The following is a 17,804-nucleotide window of genomic DNA, read 5'->3' as shown; positions in this document are numbered from 1 at the left end:
CTGAGCTGTAGTTTCCTTTGCACAGAGCCACATTTTTCTGCATCATTAACAACCCCAGGATGCTTTGGGGAACGTCATGTGCCTTGGATGTGCTTTCAATGTATGTTGTGGAAGTTTGCCCTTAGGTTCCCCCAAACCACAGCAGCAGTATTATGGCAAGCCTGTTGCTCCTGGGCTGCCAAACCCTCTGAATTTTGTTGGTGTGATCTGTGGGCACTTAAATGCCATGACAGTGGCAGGATTTCCTTTCAGCAGAGGCTGGGAATCAGTGTGCATACAGCACTTGCGCCCAAGATTTAAGTAATTTTAGCCATATTACCTAACTGCACTTCTCCAATGGAGCACTGCCAAGAGTGCTGCATGCCCCCAGGGTCCACTTAGTATGCACTAGAAAACAGACTTTTAGTGATGCAGATGCAGTCCTCTGGAATCACTTACTGACTGAAATCTGGCCAGGACAGGTGGGCTGAGCTTAAGAGCAGACCAGTGTGGAGCAGGCTTTGCTCTGGTCTGCCCCCAGCCAATAAATGTCGGCTGCACCTGACCTCAGGACTGTAGTCAGTTGAAGACCAGATAAGGCATTGGGTGGAATCCTTTAGTCTAACATCAGGCAGCGGGTGAAGTGTGTGTCACTCCAACCTCAAAAGAGGTGTGTTCACTGGGTAGCCTGTTAGAGGGGTCTAGTTGGAAGTCTCTGTCCAAAAGCTGAGGTGTGCAGCTGATGAGCCTTAGAGCTGCCTTCAGCGGCTTGGGAGTGCCACCTGTAGAGTCTTGCGGTTGACACATTAATCCTAGGCTTGAAACAAAATAAAAAAATTCCCTCCAGTAGCACCTTATAGACCAACTAAGTTTGTTATTGGTATGAGCTTTCGTGTGCATGCACCCTTCTTCAGAAAGCTCATACCAATAACAAACTTAGTTTGTCTATAAGGTGCTACTGGAGGGAATTTTTTTACAGTGGTGCCCCGCAAGACGAATGCCTCGCAAGATGAAAAACCGGCAAGACGAAAGGGTTTTTCGGTTTTTGCGACGCTTCGCTAGACGATTTTCCCTATGGGCTTGCATCGCAAGACGAAAGCCCATAGGGAAATCTCGGGGACCTTTTTTTAAATGCTGGCGGTGGGGAGCAAAGCCTTTTCCCCCCCTCCGGACTTCAGAAGAGGTCCAGGAAGGCCGGCGGGGGCGAAAGGCTTTGCTCCCCACCGCCAGCATTTTAAAAGCGTCCGGGATAGCAGGGAAGCGCTTCCCGCTATCCCGGACGGCTTTTGAAGGCAGGCGGGGGGAGCAAAGACTTCCGCTGTCCGGGGCGATCTTAAAATTCTGGCGGGCGGCAGCGAACGCCCGCCAGCATTTTAAAAGCCCCCGGGACTGTCCCGGGAAGGCAGGCGGGGGGGAAGCAAAGACCTTCGCCCCCGCCAGCCTTCAGAAGAGGTCGGGGGACAGACTGTCCCCAGACCTGGTCTGAAGGCGGTTCGGTTTCCATAGGAACACATTAATTGATTTTTAATGCATTCCTATGGGAAACCGTGCTTCGCAAGAAAAACTCGCAAGACGAAAAGACTTGCGGAACGAATTAATTTTGTCTTGCGAGGCACCACTGTATCCTATCTATATCTGGAATCAATAAAGTTGTGACCAGTTTTTTTAAAAACCCCAAACGTTGTCTTGTCCGGTTTGTTCACCGTTCTTAGGTTAGGCCTTGCTCCCTGAGGAGCGGTTGCTGCAAGTAGGTCTGCCAATGGTTTTATTGCTTTTAGTTTATTGAGTCAGTAATCTTTTGTCTCTTTATTTTATTTATTCTTATCGTACACTGTTTAAGCAGCTTTTGGTTGTGAACCATTTTATAAATGTGCAAATAAAATAAATAAATAAGTCGATCTGCCACAGCCTAGGCTTGTGTTGGAAAGGAGTTTAGACAAATGTGAAAGAAATTAGAAATATGTTACACTGGAGCCCTTGGCATCTCTGGCATGCCTCACGGCTTGTAAATGCTGATGAACCTGATGTCAGCCGTGAAGGAAAAATATCTTTGTCAACATGGAAACTCCTCAACTGCCAGCTGTTTGCGGAGCACTGGAAATGAAAGTTTCCGGCAGTGACACAAAGGCAGCTTTGTGGCAGACAGTTCATCCCATGAAGTAAATACACCTTTAAAGCAAACAAAAAAAACCCCCCAGGCGTCACTGAGGTTCTAACTGGCTGTGTTTTTCCATATGCTGTCATAAAACTGCAAAGCCTGGAACTGAATTACGGTGTGGAGTTTCAGGGTGTTTTGCTTCTTCAAAACTTTCCTTCTCTTTTCAAAGCAGGTGTCTCCCATGTTTTGTCCACAAGAGGAGAGAAATGCACCCTTTCTTTCAAAGACAAAGATAATCATGGTGTGTTAAACTCAGTGGACAGTCACTCAGCGTTCTTCTACAGATCCGTTTATTTAAATCTCTGAAAAGCTCCCAGTGCCAAAGACCCATGACAAAATGCTGAGATTCATTCCCTAATTTTTATTTAAAAAACTAGAATTATGCTGAATGAATAAAAACGACTTCATATGCTCAGATTAACTGCCAGTATATTTTTGGAAGGTTATTTAAATATGTAACTGGTCATTAATAGGTGATTTTTAAGAAAAGAAATAAATATGTGTTTGTGGCTTTTCCTTGTTTTTGTACAGATATTTTGCATTTACCGTATGACTACAGTTAATTTATGCTCAGTGTTTTTAACGCCAGAATCTTTCATCCCTTATATGAAGTATTTCTAACTAAGGTTACATCCACATCATACATTTAAAGGACATTCAACGCACATAGCTTCTCTCAAAGAATCCCAGGAACTATAGTATGTTGAGGGTGCTGGGAATTATAGCTCAGGGAATGTGAAACTACAGGTCCTCCATTGTGCTTTAAGTGTTTGGTGTGGGTATAACATTTGTATAGTAACAAAGGAACGCTCTGTACAGTTTTTGGAATACATTTTATATGTATAAGTCATTATCCACAATGTGGAGGAAATATTTTAGCCACAATCCAGGAGGACGTTCTCTGACACAAAGCTAGGGCTGCCATGCGTCCAGATTTTCCAGGAAATTACTGGGATTTCAAAGGCAGCATTGACGTCTGGGGGGAATTTCCAAAGGCAGCGCTTTGTCCTGGATCTTAGGCAAGTCAATTGAAAAATTTGTGTTTTTGTAAAAAGTTCAACAGCAATTATGGGGGGTTCCTAAAAAAAAAGGGGGCTTTTTGAAATATGGTAACCCTACACAAAGCTCCACTGAAACCGACATGACCTGTAGACTTCAATGGGTTTTGCTCAAGGGAATCTCTTGCTGGATTGTGCATTTTTGCTTCTTCTTTGAATATGATTTTTATTATATTTTCTGTATTACAATTTCAGATAAACATTTTACATAAGATATCAGTGACTTCCCTTCTCTTTCCATGGGTCATTTTACATACCGTATCTTATATCCCTGCATATTTTACAAAAAACTATACCAATTGGTTTTCCATTACTACATCCATCAAAAATTATTTGCACTGTTGAATTTATCTTAATGCTGCCAGCGTTTTCAGCTGTACACAATTATTTTCCATAAATTCAATAAATGTTTTCCAATCTTCTTTAAACATATGTTCTTCTTGTTCTCTTGTTCTCTATGTTAAGTCTGCAAGTTGTGCATATTCTGTCAACTTAAGTTGCCAATCTTCTTTAGTTAGGATCTTGCTCTTTTTCCATTTTTGGGCTAACAAAACATGGGCCACAGTTGTTGCATACATAAATAACCTTTTCTGACACTTGGGAATTTCAGACTGAATTATCCCCAATAGAAAGGAGACTGATTTTTTTGGGAAAGTAGTTTTAAACATTTTTTTCAATTATAAATCATTTCCCTATACTTTTTTTACCTATTTACATGTCCACTACATATGAATGAATGTTCCCTCCACCTTTTTACACTTCCAGCACTTATCTGATTCTGTCTTGCAAATCTTAGCGAGTCTACTCTGAGTTAAATACCATCTGTGAATCATTTTCAGATAGTTCTCCTTCAAAGCATAACATGCTGTAAATTTCAAGACACTTTTCCAAAGTTTCTCCCAGATCTTAAAATCTATATTGTGTGCTATATCTATTGCCAGTGTATCATGGAGACTTTAACTAGCTGGTCTTTTGTTTCCCATTCTAATAACATTTTAGACAAAAGTTAATCTTTGTTTTCGAATTGTGAGCTTTGGTCCAAAAAACCATTCTTTCTATCTAGTTTAAAGATAACATGTATTGCAACCAGTCTGTAACATGGCTCCTTACGTTTTCCATTGATTTCAGTTTGGGTTCTGCCCCTATGAAGTGCAGCAATTCCCTGTAAGCTGCACAGAGTCTAGCCATATTAACTCTCTTAGATGCCTTTCTGCTTTTAGGCCTTGACTTGGACCACAGTGGGAGTAAGACCATAGCACGCAGGCTGTACTTACCTCGCTGTGCCAGCAAGTGTATATACTGTCTCTCTTTCAACTGCACCTTGTTTTCTGTGCATTTGAAAATATTTTGAGCATTATATGGTGCGTAAGTTAATAAACATGATGTTTCCCTTTAGACTTCTTTGTGCATCCTCTAAAATAGCTGATGTTTAGTCATTAATATGTGTTTAAATTACTTCTGACTTCTGCTGTTTGGAGAACTGTTTTTGGCCGCCGTGTTTTCACATACTCGAGTCAATAATGTTGGCAGGAGGAATTGGGATATGGGCACCTCCACCTGCCAGAAACAGCAGGGATTGATGGAAGTGGACAGTCACATGGCAAGGCTCACCTGAGGGAGGAGGGGATGTGGAACTATCTCTTGACAGAAGGGGAGGTGATGGACTCTCCTTCCTTGGAGGTTTTTTAGCAGAGCTGGATGGATACCTGTCATGTTTTTGAGATTATTGCATTGCAGGGGGCTATACTAGATGGCCTTCAGGATTCCTTCCAACTCTACAGTTCTATGATAACCAGTGCTATTTTTCTAGAAAAACAGGTGCCAAAACTGACCATGAACACCTCTCTCATTCTCTTAGAATGGCAATGGTGCCCACCTGAGAGATGCCAGAACTGAGTTCCATCATCTGAAAAAAAAAGAGCTGATGATAACCTTTTGGGGCCCATGTATTTCAGGAGTCCTACTTCCAGCAGAGTTTGAGCGGCATTGGTCTTTTCCAGGAGAAATGTGGCCAGCAATTTCGGGTGCTGACGAATGCCAGGCAATTAGGTATTTCCCCATAGAGATGCAGCGGTCGAACTTTTCTCTCCACCTGCTCTGTAGCCCAGTCACTCAAATGGCAGCTTTCAGGTTGGAACTAGAAGCCTTGAGAGCTGCTTGTCAGCCAAATACATTATTTGTTGTTGTTGTTTAGTCGTTTAGTCGTGTCCGACTCTTCGTGACCCCATGGACCAGAGAACGCCAGGCACCTCTGTCCTCCACTGCCTCCCGCAGCTTGGTCAAACTCATGCTGGCAGCCTCGAAAACACTATCCAACCATCTCGTCCTCTGTCGCCCCCTTATCCTTGTGCCCTCCATCCTTCCCAACATCAGAGTCTTCTCCAGGGAGTCTTCTCTTCTCATGAGGTGGCCAAAGTACTGGAGCCTCAGCTTCACGATCTGTCCTTCCAGTGAGCACTCAGGGTTGATTTCCTTCAGTATGGAGAGGTTTGATCTTCTTGCAGTCCATGGGACTCTCAAGAGTCTCCTCCAGCACCATAATTCAAAAGCATCAATTCTTCGGCGATCAGCCTTCTTTATGGTCCAGCTCTCACTTCCATACATCACTACTGGGAAAACCATAGCTTTAACTATACGAACCTTTGTTGGCAAGGTGATGTCTCTACTTCTCAAGATGCTGTCTAGGCCTGTCATTGCCCTTCTCCCAAGAAGCAGGCGTCTTTTAATTTCGTGGCTGCTGTCACCATCTGCAGTGATCATGGAGCCCAAGAAAGTAAAATCTCTCACTACCTCCATTTCTTCCCCTTCTATTTGCCAGGAGGTGATGGGACCAGTGGCCATGATCTTCGTTTTTTTGATGTTTAGCTTCAGACCATATTTTGCGCTCTCCTCTTTCACCCTCATTAAAAGGTTCTTTAATTCCTCCTCACTTTCTGCCATCAAGGTTGTGTCATCTGCATATCTGAGGTTGTTGATATTTCTTCCGGCAATCTTAATTCCGGCTAGGGATTCATCCAGCCCAGCCTTTCGCATGATGAATTCTGCATATAAGTTAAATAAGCAGGGAGACAAAATACAGCCTTGTCGTACTCCTTTCCCGATTTTGAACCAATCAGTTGTTCCATATCCAGTTCTAACTGTAGCTTCTTGTCCCACATAGAGATTTCTCAGGAGACAGATGAGGTGATCTGGCACTCCCATTTCTTTAAGAACTTGCCATAGTTTGCCGTGGTCGACACAGTCAAAGGCTTTTGCATAGTCAATGAAGCAGAAGTAGATGTCTTTCTGGAACTCTCTAGCTTTCTCCATAATCCAGCGCATGTTTGCAATTTGGTCTCTGGTTCCTCTGCCTCTTCTAAATCCAGCTTGCACTTCTGGGAGTTCTCAGTCCACATACTGCTTGAGAATTTTAAGCATAAACTTGCTAGCGTGTGAAATGAGTGCAATTGTGCGGTAGTTGGAGCATTCTTTGGCACTGCCCTTCTTTGGGATTGGGATGTAGACTGATCTTCTCCAATCTTCTGGCCACTGCTGAGTTTTCCAAACTTGCTGGCATATTGAGTGTAGCACCTTAACAGCATCATCTTTTAAAATTTTAAATAGTTCAGCTGGAATACCATCACTTCCACTGGCCTTGTTATTTGCAGTGCTTTCTAAGGCCCATTTGACTTCACTTTCCAGGATGTCTGGCTCAAGGTCAGCAACCACACTACCTGGGGTATACGGGACATCCATTTCTTTCTGGTATAATTCCTCTGTGTATTCTTGCCACCTCTTCTTGATGTCTTCTGCTTCTGTTAGGTCCTTTCCACTTTTGTCCTTTATTATGGAAATCTTTGTACGAAATGTTCCTTTCATATCTCCAATTTTCTTGAACAGATCTCTGGTTCTTCCCATTCTATTGCTTTCCTCTATTTCTTTGCATTGCTCGTTTAAGAAGGTCTTCTTGTCTCTCCTTGCTATTCTTTGGAAATCTGCATTCAATTTCCTGAATCTTTCACCATCTCCCTCGCATTTTGCTTGCCTTCTCTCCCCCGCTATTTGTAAGGCCTCATTTGACAGCCACTTTGCTTTCTTGCATTTCCTTTTCATTGGGATGGTTTTCGTTGCTGCCTCCTGTATAATGTTACGAGCCTCCATCCATAGTTCTTCAGGCACTCTGTCCACCAAATCTAAATCCTTGAACCTGTTCCTCACTTCCACTGTGTATTCATAAGGGATTTGACTTAGATTGTATCTTACCGGCCCGGTGGTTTTTCCTACTTTCTTCAGTTTAAGCTTGAATTTTGCTATAAGAAGCTGATGATCTGAGCCACAGTCAGCTTCAGGTCTTGTTTTTGCTGACTGTATAGAGCTTCTCCATCTTTGGCTGCAGAGAATATAATCAATCTGATTTCGATGCTGCCCATCTGGTGATGTCCATGTGTAGAGTCGTCTCTTGTGTTGTTGGAAAAGCGTGTTTGTGATGACCAGCTTGTTCTCTTGACAGAACTCTATTAGCCTTTGCCCTGCTTCGTTTTGATCTCCAAGGCCAAACTTGCCAGTTGTTCCTTTTATCTCTTGACTCCCTACTTTAGCATTCCAATCCCCTATGATGAGTAGAACATCCTTCTTTGGTGTCACTTCTATAAGGTGTTGTAAGTCTTCATAGAATTGGTCAATTTCAGTTTCTTCAGCACCAGTAGTTGGTGCATAAACTTGGATTACTGTGATGTTAAAAGGTCTGCCTTGGATTCGTATCGAGATCATTCTATCATTTTTGAGATTGCATCCTAGTACAGCCTTCGCCACTCTTTTGTTGACTATGAGGGCCACTCCATTTCTTTTACGAGTTTCTTGCCCACAGTAGTAGATATGATGGTCATCCGAACTGAATTCACCCATTCCCGTCCATTTTAGTTCACTGATGCCCAGGATGTCAAAATTTATTCTTGCCATCTCATTTTTGACTACCTCCAACTTACCCAGGTTCATGGTTTTCACATTCCAGGTTCCTATGCAATATTTTTCTTTACAGCATTGGACTTTCCTTTCGCTTCCAGGCATATCCGCAACTGAGCGTCCTTTCGGCTTTGGCCCAGCCGCTTCATCAGCTCTGGATCTACTTGTACTTGCCCTCCGCTCTTCCCCAGTAGCATGTTGGACGCCTTCCGACCTGAGGGGCTCATCTTCCAGCGTCATAACTTTTATATGCCTGTTGTCTTTGTCCATGGAGTTTTCTTGGCAGGGATACTGGAGTGGCTTGCCGGTTCCTCCTCCAGGTGGATCACGTTTGGTCAAAACTCTCCACTATGACCTGTTCATCTTGGGTGCCCTGCTCGGCATAGTTCATAGCTTCTCTGAGTTCTTCAAGCCCCTTCGCCACGGCAAGGCAGTGATCCATAAAGGACCCAAGGCAGTGATCCATGAAGAACCATAAATACATTATAGTTCTGTGCATGTCGCACTACAGGTGAGGATAGAGATATGGGAGAATTCTGGTACAGTTTGCATTTTAATGTGAACATACCTAATCCCCACTTTGCAAAACAATATGCAGACCGAAACACAGCTGTGCTTCGAATTATGCACTTCTCCAAATTTTGTGATGCAGTTCTTCAACCCAATAACGTCACGTTTATGTTACGGGAATATCTGCATTCATGAAAATAACACAAAAGAACATTTTGTTATGGGAAATTGCTTGCAGAAATGTGTATATTAGGAAAAATATGCACTGAAAGGCTGGTGAATTTTCAATAGGACTTTTTGTTTTTTGCAAACTGATAATAGAAATGTTGAGTACTGAAAAGACTGGAGAAATGAGAGACTGCGAAAAACCAAAATTCTGCATCCCTACCTGCGGCTCACACTGTCATTTTTGTGTGGACTTTGCGTGAGTTTGCTTTCAAACATTCGTCAGAGGTGTCCCAAATGTGTCCTGCAATGTGCTTCAGCTGGCTTAGAATGAGGGCGTGTTCTGGGAAAGGCAGTAAATGAGGGTAAGGCTGCCTGCCTTGTATTCACATTCTCTACTGTTATTCGAGGAAAACAAAGCTCCCATTAATTCCTGCCTGCCTTCAGCTTGGGTGTGTAGGCTTCCCCCGCTCCCTGCCTTGTGTTTAATTAGAGGGTCAAGACACAAGAAGGCGGTAGAACAGAGCTGGATCAAATATATTCAATCTTTTCTGCAGCAGAGCGAAGCTGATGATTAAAGATCCAAGGCCAGTGCTAGCAATTGCATTAGCAAAGGAAAGCAAGGAAATGCAGAATAGGCACCACCTTTTCTTTTAACAGCTAAGCAAAAAGTAATAAACAGTCATAATATCAAGATTTGGGCAAAATGTACAGACTGTTGAAATGAGTTTTGCTACCACTGCTACTATTTATCCTGCACCATCAATGCGCACAGCATTTACATAGCAGGAGTAGATAGGCCCTGCCCTGCCACAAAGAGCATATACCGGTAATCGAAAATCTGAAACGAGACAATAAAGGGAGGGGATGTGATGGGAAGGAAGAGGGGAAAGGTGCACTTGGTTCAGTTGCATATACTGAATCCTCATTGCCTAAAACAGCCTAAAGTTTGTGCCAAAGACAAAATTCCAAAGTACATGTACAGTATTTACAAGGCTCCTGGAGCAACTGATGGTTGCTGTTTCACATATGGTTTAGGGCATTCCACAGCCCATGGAGGATTGACTGAAAATGTCCATTTTGAGGTCACCGCCCTATTCTGTATTCTGTAGGTTTGCAGTGCCATGAGTACAATTTCACCAAATTAGCTAGGTGATCCTACAGATCTCTGTAGGGCAGACAGCCTTACAAGGTACATTCAGACTTGAAAGGCCACTAACTACCATTCTAGAAATACAGTACTTTGCCGGTAAATTACTGCTGGAATATTTGGGACTGGTTTTCTACCCCCAGCTTGGAAAGCTTGATGGAGAAAGTGTAGTTCGGTTTGGGATTAGGTTTGCAATTACTGCTGTTCTTTTGGCCAGAAATAGCTGGGCAGAGTGACATGATCAAACACTTTTAACAGTTTATTATAATGATTCATGGACCATCTTACAGGCCACAAAAGTGAGGTGAGAATCTAATTAATGAAATCTTAAAGGCTGCACCCTTCCATCTACAAAAGGAGAGCAACATGGGGAAACCCTCAGCAACAGATGAATTTTTCATTTGCATTTCATCATATGACATCTGCTAAAGTTTGCTGTGTGTGTAAAATACTCATTTTTGCAAAAATAGTTATAAACATACCATCAAGTTAGGTGTGTTTGTAGCTTATTAATTTCCTTTAAATTGACAGTGTGGTGCAGTGAGCAGAGGAGAGAACAAGAAAGAAGCCGTAGTGCCGGTACTATCTCTTAGGCCTATGGGTGTTCATAGTGGGGCCACCTCCCCTACCCCAAATGAACCACAACCCCCAGATTTGCTGCTCTTTCTCTTTTCTTGTGAGAGCAACTTTCTAGTGTGTATAGAACCTGGTCTAACCCCATTTAGAAACCTCCAAGGAAGGAGAGTCCACCACCTGAAGCTCTTGTGCTTCCTAAAGTTTAGCTGGAATATCTTTTCTTGTAATTGGATCCATTGGTTTCAGGGCCAGCAGCCCAAGGCATTTGGGTACCCACTCGCTGCTAGGGAAGAAGAGACAAGGAAAGGTCTGCATCAGGAACAAGGAGGGGGGAGACTGACATTGGGATCTGCTGCCCTGGTGGATCCTGCTGCCTGAGGCAATTGCCTCACCTTGTCTCATGGGTGGGCCGGCCCTGACTGGTTCACGTCCTGCCCTCTGAAGCAGCAGAAAACAACCTTGCTCCATGTTCTGTGTGACGAAATTAGCCTGCTCTTCCCCCACCCCCATAAAAATCCTTGAGGACACCCGTCCCCTTGGCTTCCATCCAGAAGGAGCTGCATTCCAGTGATGGGTGGGGCCAGAGGCAAAAGTGGGTGGGGCAACAAATGCAGATTTTGACCTTTGTACACTAGCCTAGTGTCTACACAGTCCTACACCCATCTCTAGCCTCCCACGCAGGCAAGTAAGAGTCATCATCAGAATTCAAGGACACATTTCCAGCAAGCAAAAACACACAAGGCACAAAGGTTCTGCGAGGGTATAATCTGATAAAGGCAAACTTCACCTTCACAAGTGTACACACTCTCATTACTTGGCCACTACAGCTGAATGTGTTGAACGAGATTCCATTGCGCTTGATTGGATAATAAAGTTCTGCCTCTAATATTGTCGAGCAACCAAAATTTGTGTGTGTGCAACCCACCTTTAGGAAGAACAGGGCCAGGCAGGTAAATTATGTGATATCTATTTGCAGCCAAATCCTAAACTTGTTTGATTTAAGTTGTTCTAGATGGTTTTTAACATTGTTTTTAATGCTGTAACCTGCCCTGAGACCTTAGTGAAGGGTGGGATGCAGTCAACCAATCAATAATAATATTAATAATTTGACTGTGACTGTCAAGCTACAGTTTGCAAACCCCACATTAAAATGGTCAAGGAGCTTAACCGGTAAGGTCCAAGTAAGAGGATTTGGCTGTATTTAAAAAGTCACTTAAGCGGTTTTTTAGTCCCACTAACTTTTGAAATAACAATGCAGGCTATTAATTGTGCCTTCTGGCCTCATGCCCTGGAGGTCTGATGGAGCCATGAAACTAAATAATATCTTATTAGTGCATGCACATTGCAAGCTTCTGAATATCACTAGGCTCTTCTTCAACTGGAATGGAAAAAAAACTTTAGGTCATTAACTACACTCAATTAAATTAAACTGACACCTGTAGGCATGTAAACAGGTCTTCTAAAATTAATACATCCACAGAGTTTTATTAGTTTTGAACACAAGCAGATACTATCAAATGATTAAAGTTTCATCTTGTTTCCCATGGTGGAAGTCCACAGATAAAGGCAACAGTCTTCGCTTGTTTGCCCCCAGCACCAGGTATTCAGAGATATATTACCCCTGAATATGGAGGTTTGGGTTTATCATTCTAGCAAATAGCCACTGAGAGACCTATTTTATGCAGAGTTTGTAAGACATTGCATCCTTGTTTTGCTGTGTAACTTTCTTTATAGATGTCCAGCTTACTTTAAAGGTAAAGGTACCCCTGCCCGTACGGGCCAGTCTTGACAGACTCTAGGGTTGTGCGCTCATCTCACTCTAGAGGCCGGGAGCCAGCGCTCTCCGCAGACACTTCCGGGTCACGTGGCCAGCATGACGAAACTGCTCTGGCAAACCGGCACCAGTGCAGCACACGGAAACGCCCTTTACCTTCCCGCTATAAAGCGGTCCCTATTTATCTACTTGCACTTAAGGGTGCTTTCGAACTGCTAGATGGGCAGGAGCTGGGACCGAACGACAGGAGCTCACCCCGCCGCGGGGATTCGAACCGCCGACCATGCGATCGGCAAGTCCTAGGCACTGAGGCTTTTACCCACAGCGCCACCCGTGTCCCCCCGGTTACTTTACTTTTTCTTAAATGAAAGCTAAGAGTCCAGGCCCCCTGAAGATGAATTAGAAATTGTTCCAAGTTCTACCCCAGACTGAACTTAATTTACCATTAGTTCACTTGGCAATTATGGGAACTAATTTCAGGTGTAGTTTGGAGATGTTTGAACTAGATTATAGAACTTCTGTTCAGCCAAAACCTTCCAAGTCCTGGCCCTCATGGCCAACATTCTGGGATTCTGGGAGTTATAGTTCAGCATATTAAAGCGTCATGGATTTTCCACCCCTGTCTGTAGGCAAAGACTCCATCAGATACAACCCTTATAAATTAAATATAAGAACCAGAACATCAGTACCTACAACATGAAATAAGACAAATAAGATAAAATTCTACATACCCAATTTTCCTTGCTCAAGTAATGTTGTTTCCAGTTTTTTTGGGGGGGGGGGCGGTGGCCTACTGTAAGTCTAAACCACAGAGCCTAGGGCTTGCTGATCAGGTCAGCTCCTGCCCACCTAGCAGTTTGAAAGCATGTCAAAGTGCAAGTAGATAAATAGGTACCACTCTGGCGGGAAGGTAAACCGCATTTCCATGTGCTTTTCTGGGGAAAAGGAGGGGGAACTCAGCACAAAGTTAGTTTATTGCAGGCTCAGTTGCAGTGCTGCCACCCTACCCTGGCCCAGGCAGTGGCTAAATGTAGAATGTAATAATAAACACAAGCAGACAATGATCTGGATTAGAAGTGGTCACAACTTTAATGACTATATACATATAAACTAAAAAAACAACAGGGGCGGGTGGGTATCAAGATCTACAGGCCCTGCGTTCCTTGCAGGCCGGGCCGGATCCCGCCGCCAGAGGCAGCCGCCCCACCTGGCCTCCAGCAAGAAACCTGCGCGCCAGGTTTGTCCGGCTTCCTTCCGAGGAGGCGCCGCCGCTGCGCCAGGCGAGCCTCTTGCAAGGAGGCGCCTCCTGCCCGCCGGGCGCGGATTGGCTGCCGCTCGGCCCGGGGGCGTGGCCCGCTTCGCCTTGTGAATGGCCGGCTGCTGCTCGGGGGCCAGAAGGAGCGCCTCGAGGAGGGAGGAGGGAAGAGGCGGAGCGGCGACAGCAGTTCTCCGTCAGGCCGGCAGGGGGCGGGCTGGTGCGAGTGCGCCTCGGCATTCCCGACCCCGGGAATAATCCGGCGGAGTCTCGCAGGCCGAGCCGGAGTTGCTGCTGCTGGTCTGGCGGGCGAGGAAGGGAGCGGGGCCGCCGAGAGCAGCTGCTGCCAGCCCGGGCCCAGGAGGCTTCCTGCCGCCTGGCACCATGAACACCATCAAGAACGTGCCGGCGCGGGTGCTGAGCCGCCGAGGGGGGCACAGCCTGGAGGCGGAGAGGGAGCAGTTCGACAAGAACCAGGCAAGGGGTTTCCCGGGGCTGGGGGTTTTGGGGGGGGCGGGTGGGGGGCGTGTTTGCGCCCTGGGGGGTGGAACTGCATGGCAGACCTGGAGGTGGCATCGAAAACGGGGTGCAGAGTGTGTGTTTGTGTGAGGGAGAGACGGCGCGTGCATGTTATTTTAGTGGGGGGCGAGAAGAGAGACCCCCCCGTTGCATGCATGCACCTCTCTCTCCCCTCCCTCCCCCACTTGACCCTGGGCAGGATCCGTCCGGCTTCCTGCTCGGCTGCCCCCTCCCGCCGCCACCCAGTGAAATGAATCCTTTAGCTTGACACACACGACTTCTTCCTTAGCGGGGGGGGGGGAGTCTTGTCAATAGGAAACGCCCCTCCTGCTTCTCAAATATTGAATGCACCCGGTGGGGGGGGGAATGGAGAAGATCCGTGCACTGCGGGGGGTGTCTCCGTATAGGATTTGAGGTCGATTTGCTACGACTGTGCACAGGATTTGAAACATGCACAGAAGCTGGGGAGGGAGGGGGCAGGAGAAGGGAAGATCGCGCGGGGGGGGGGGGGAAGAATCACCTTGATCAGAACTAGGTGAGAGAGAAAGAAGGGAGCAGGGAGGTAATCCTAAGAATAGCCAGAATCCCAGATTTCATTTAAAATTATTATTATTAAGGTTGCAGTCCTCGTGGTAGGGAGAGGAAAGAGAAACAACTCTCCCACATCCTGGGAGGAGGGCAAGAAAATTATTTTTTTCTTCTGAGGTGGCAAAAGGAAAACTGAGAGGCTATTCATTGAAACATATGGTGATAATTCATCATAATAATGTTGTAGTCCTCTTGGTTACAAGGAGGAGAAAGGAGAGCAATTTTCGCCTGTCTTTGATGTTGCAAGGGGGGGAAATGCTTCTGAGGAGGCAAAATAAAAATTGAGGGGCATTCATTGTTGTTCTGCATGACTGTGAGTTTTTGAAACTTAAAAATTAACAAATGCACACGTCTACAAAATAGTGTGAGGAGGTATTGGTTGGAACAGCATGTGTTTTGGGTATACATAAGGCTGAATAAAGGGCGTTCTCTAAAGAATGTATTGGGGATTGAGGGATACTTGCAGACCGGAGTTTCGGAGAGGGAGCGAGAGACTGTCTATCATGACCCCCAAATGTAGGTTTGTGATTGTCATCCCCCTCAGCCCACCTGCAGTCTCCATGCCCCTCAGCGGCTTGCTTTTTGAAATATAGAATAGTTCAATTGTCGAACCATGGAGTTGGAAGGAGCCACAAGGGTCATCTAGTCCAACCCGTTGCGAAGCAGGAGTCTTTTGCCCAATGTGGGGTTTGAACCCACAACCCAGAGATTAAGTCTCTCTTGTGGCAGAAAAGCATTGGGCTATCATGTTTGAGGCCGGGGTGTAGCTTCTTAACTTTAGAGGAGGTTCTGGGGTTCCTACAAGCCACACCCTGTGAACCGTAATTCCTTTCACCTGATTCTGACTGGGTATGTGACTAGTGTTTGTTTCAGTGGTGGTGAGGGGGGAAAGAAGGCACTCTGCAGATGCTCAGACATGCTGGTGTTTCTTCCTGACAATGAAAATAATGTCTGGGCCCTGAGTCCCTGTCTGTGTGAGATTCCCATGGCTTCCTTCGTTGCCCGTATTGCCCTGTATCGCCTTTTTGATGTTCTATGCATGTGTAGATCAGGAATGTGCACAATCTCTCTTCTACCCTGTAATTGAATTTTGCATGTATCTGTGGACGTGTGTATGTTCTTGCATATATACCACTGGGATAAACAATATGGATTTATATATGGTTTGGGTAATGAGAATTTGTCTATTGTTTCAGGGTTTGTAGGGCTGATTCTGTGTAGGTTATCCTGTGTACACTTTTTCGTGTGTGGCTTTTCCTAGAGACAAACATCTGGTCTTGTTTCTATCATAGGCAGAAGTTGCTTAGTTTTTCTGAAAACAAACAAATCAATAATGTTTTGTTAGTTACCTGTGCGGTCTTTGAAGAGGAACATATTTATTGAGGCAGAAGTTTGTGCAGCCTGTGCAGGAACCTGATGTAATGACCCGTATTCCACAAAAGCTTCCAACATGCCATATCTTTTCCATATTACCATGCCACAATGAACCTGCTTACCCATCTGGAGCCTTTTCTGCTGGTCTAGATCTTTCCCAATGCCCCAACTCTAAGGAAACAGGTGTGAAATACAGGACGGTGGAGTGGAGTGCCTCTGAGCATGTGCAGAGTCCCTTGCCTTCACCAAAGACAACCTTCCCCCAAACACATAGAATGAAGGAGGGCCCCTCTGAGGCAGATGACATACATCTCAAAGCCATAGGCTCAAGGCACCAGGCAAGATGGCGACCCTTTTCTCTCTCCCCCTCTTGCACTCTCAGTTCCATATACAGAAATTGATCATTGCTTTTTCTTTCTTTTTTAAAGCGTTTATTAATTTTCCAATAAGAACATCCAATTAATATATCAAATCAAATCCAATAAAAATAAATAACATAAAAAAGTCCAATTGTCTTCCAAATTGTAATAATTTTTTGTTTTGACAAATGGGCCATTGCTTCAACCCTGCCAGCAGGACATACCTCTGGGACTGGCAGCAGTTTTGAGGGTGCAGAAAGCAAAGGCTGAGGGGCTGTTGAGCTCTGCCCCACCTTTTCTCACAGCAGAGTCGAAACACTTTTATTTCCTCCTTAGAAACTGTTGGAAGCAACTCCCATCATTCCTTGCTATATTGGCCCTGCTGGGCCTGGCAGGGGCTGATGGGAGCTGGAATCCAACAAAGTCTGGAGGGTTATAGGGTCTCCAGAGCCATTCTGAAGCTTTCTGTGATGCTCCAATGTCTCTTCTTAAACTTACAGCCACTGACTTTCGAGGAAGGTCATTTACGTCCATTTCCAGTGCTTTTTGGGTGTGAAATGCGCTGTGTTTATTGCCTCAAGGTATCTTGGAAAATCCTCCCTTGGAAGGATAGGGAGGGTGCTTTGACAGCCCAGCAATTTTTCACTGCAGCGCACCTGTATGCCACAGGTACTCAGTGAACAGCCTGTGTTGAATCTGTCCCTGTACGTGTGTGTGTGTGTCAGGGATTCAGTGTGTGTTTCTGAGTCTCGAGGAGAAATAGCGAGAGTGTTTGTGGGCAAATGTCAGGAAGTGTGCGTGTGTGTCTTCCTTGAAACTCCCATCTTCAGTTGTCAAAAATGAACACTTGGAAACACTTTTTCCTTCCTGGGTGTTTCTTTTCCATTTGTTGTGCAGTTTCTCTTTCCCTTTCTCACATATGTTATGGTCCCAGAAACCTCTCTTGCTTCCTAGTTCGTCTGGTCTTGATTCCAGTTTGGCATTCTCCAAGACTGGAGAGGTGAAGAGTTTGTCGAAGGTTCTGTCATTGGGCCTCAGTTAAGCGCTGTACTTATTGAACCCTATAGCCTTGCTTTGAACAGTTGGGTGGCACAGGTGTTTTGCATTTTTTAAAAAATCAATTTACATACACTTTTTTTTAATTAGCTGCTTTCTTTGTAACAAATTGGCTGCCCTCTTTTTAGGAGATGAGAATAATTTATATTTCATGCATAAACCTCTGGGCAAAAAACCAACTCTTACCCAGTTATTTATTGCTTTTATAGTCTACCTTTTCCTCAGTGAGTTCAAGGGAACCTAATTAGTTCTTTCTATGCCCTTAGAATCTTTGCAACAACCCTGTGAGGTAGGATAGGTCAAGAGAGACAGGCCTAGTTTCCACAGAACACTAAGCCATGT

The 17,804-nt window shown here is 44.9% G+C and overlaps 2 protein-coding genes and 1 long non-coding RNA gene across 12 annotated transcripts in view; all 3 read left to right on the top strand.

Annotated features, from left to right (window-relative positions):
- Window positions 1–2,649, top strand: part of CCDC62 (coiled-coil domain containing 62) — a 43,915-nt gene extending 41,266 nt beyond the window's left edge. For all 10 annotated transcript variants that reach the window (XR_014163801.1, XR_014163802.1, XM_081892788.1 and 7 more), the window contains one exon: window positions 2,310–2,649. The gene's annotated coding sequence lies outside the window, so the exon portion shown is untranslated. The remainder of the gene's footprint in view (window positions 1–2,309) is intronic.
- A 2,340-nt stretch (window positions 2,650–4,989) lies between these two features.
- Window positions 4,990–9,033, top strand: LOC309358354. Its single transcript, XR_014163468.1, has 2 exons — window positions 4,990–5,374; window positions 8,626–9,033. It is a non-coding gene; the product is annotated as an uncharacterized lncRNA (long non-coding RNA).
- A 4,832-nt stretch (window positions 9,034–13,865) lies between these two features.
- The window catches only part of HIP1R (huntingtin interacting protein 1 related), a 63,669-nt gene continuing 59,730 nt past the window's right edge, over window positions 13,866–17,804 (top strand). Inside the window, exon 1 of the mRNA XM_081892771.1 lies at window positions 13,866–14,043. Coding sequence (XP_081748897.1) covers window positions 13,951–14,043 — 93 coding nt within the window. The 5' untranslated portion in view covers window positions 13,866–13,950. The remainder of the gene's footprint in view (window positions 14,044–17,804) is intronic.

The sequence above is a fragment of the Podarcis melisellensis genome (genome assembly GCF_964234715.1).
Source record: "Podarcis melisellensis genome assembly, chromosome: 16".
Lineage (NCBI taxonomy): Eukaryota > Metazoa > Chordata > Lepidosauria > Squamata > Lacertidae > Podarcis > Podarcis melisellensis.
The sequence above is the reverse complement of the archived record's forward strand: the minus strand, read 5'-3'. Positions and strand labels throughout refer to the sequence as shown.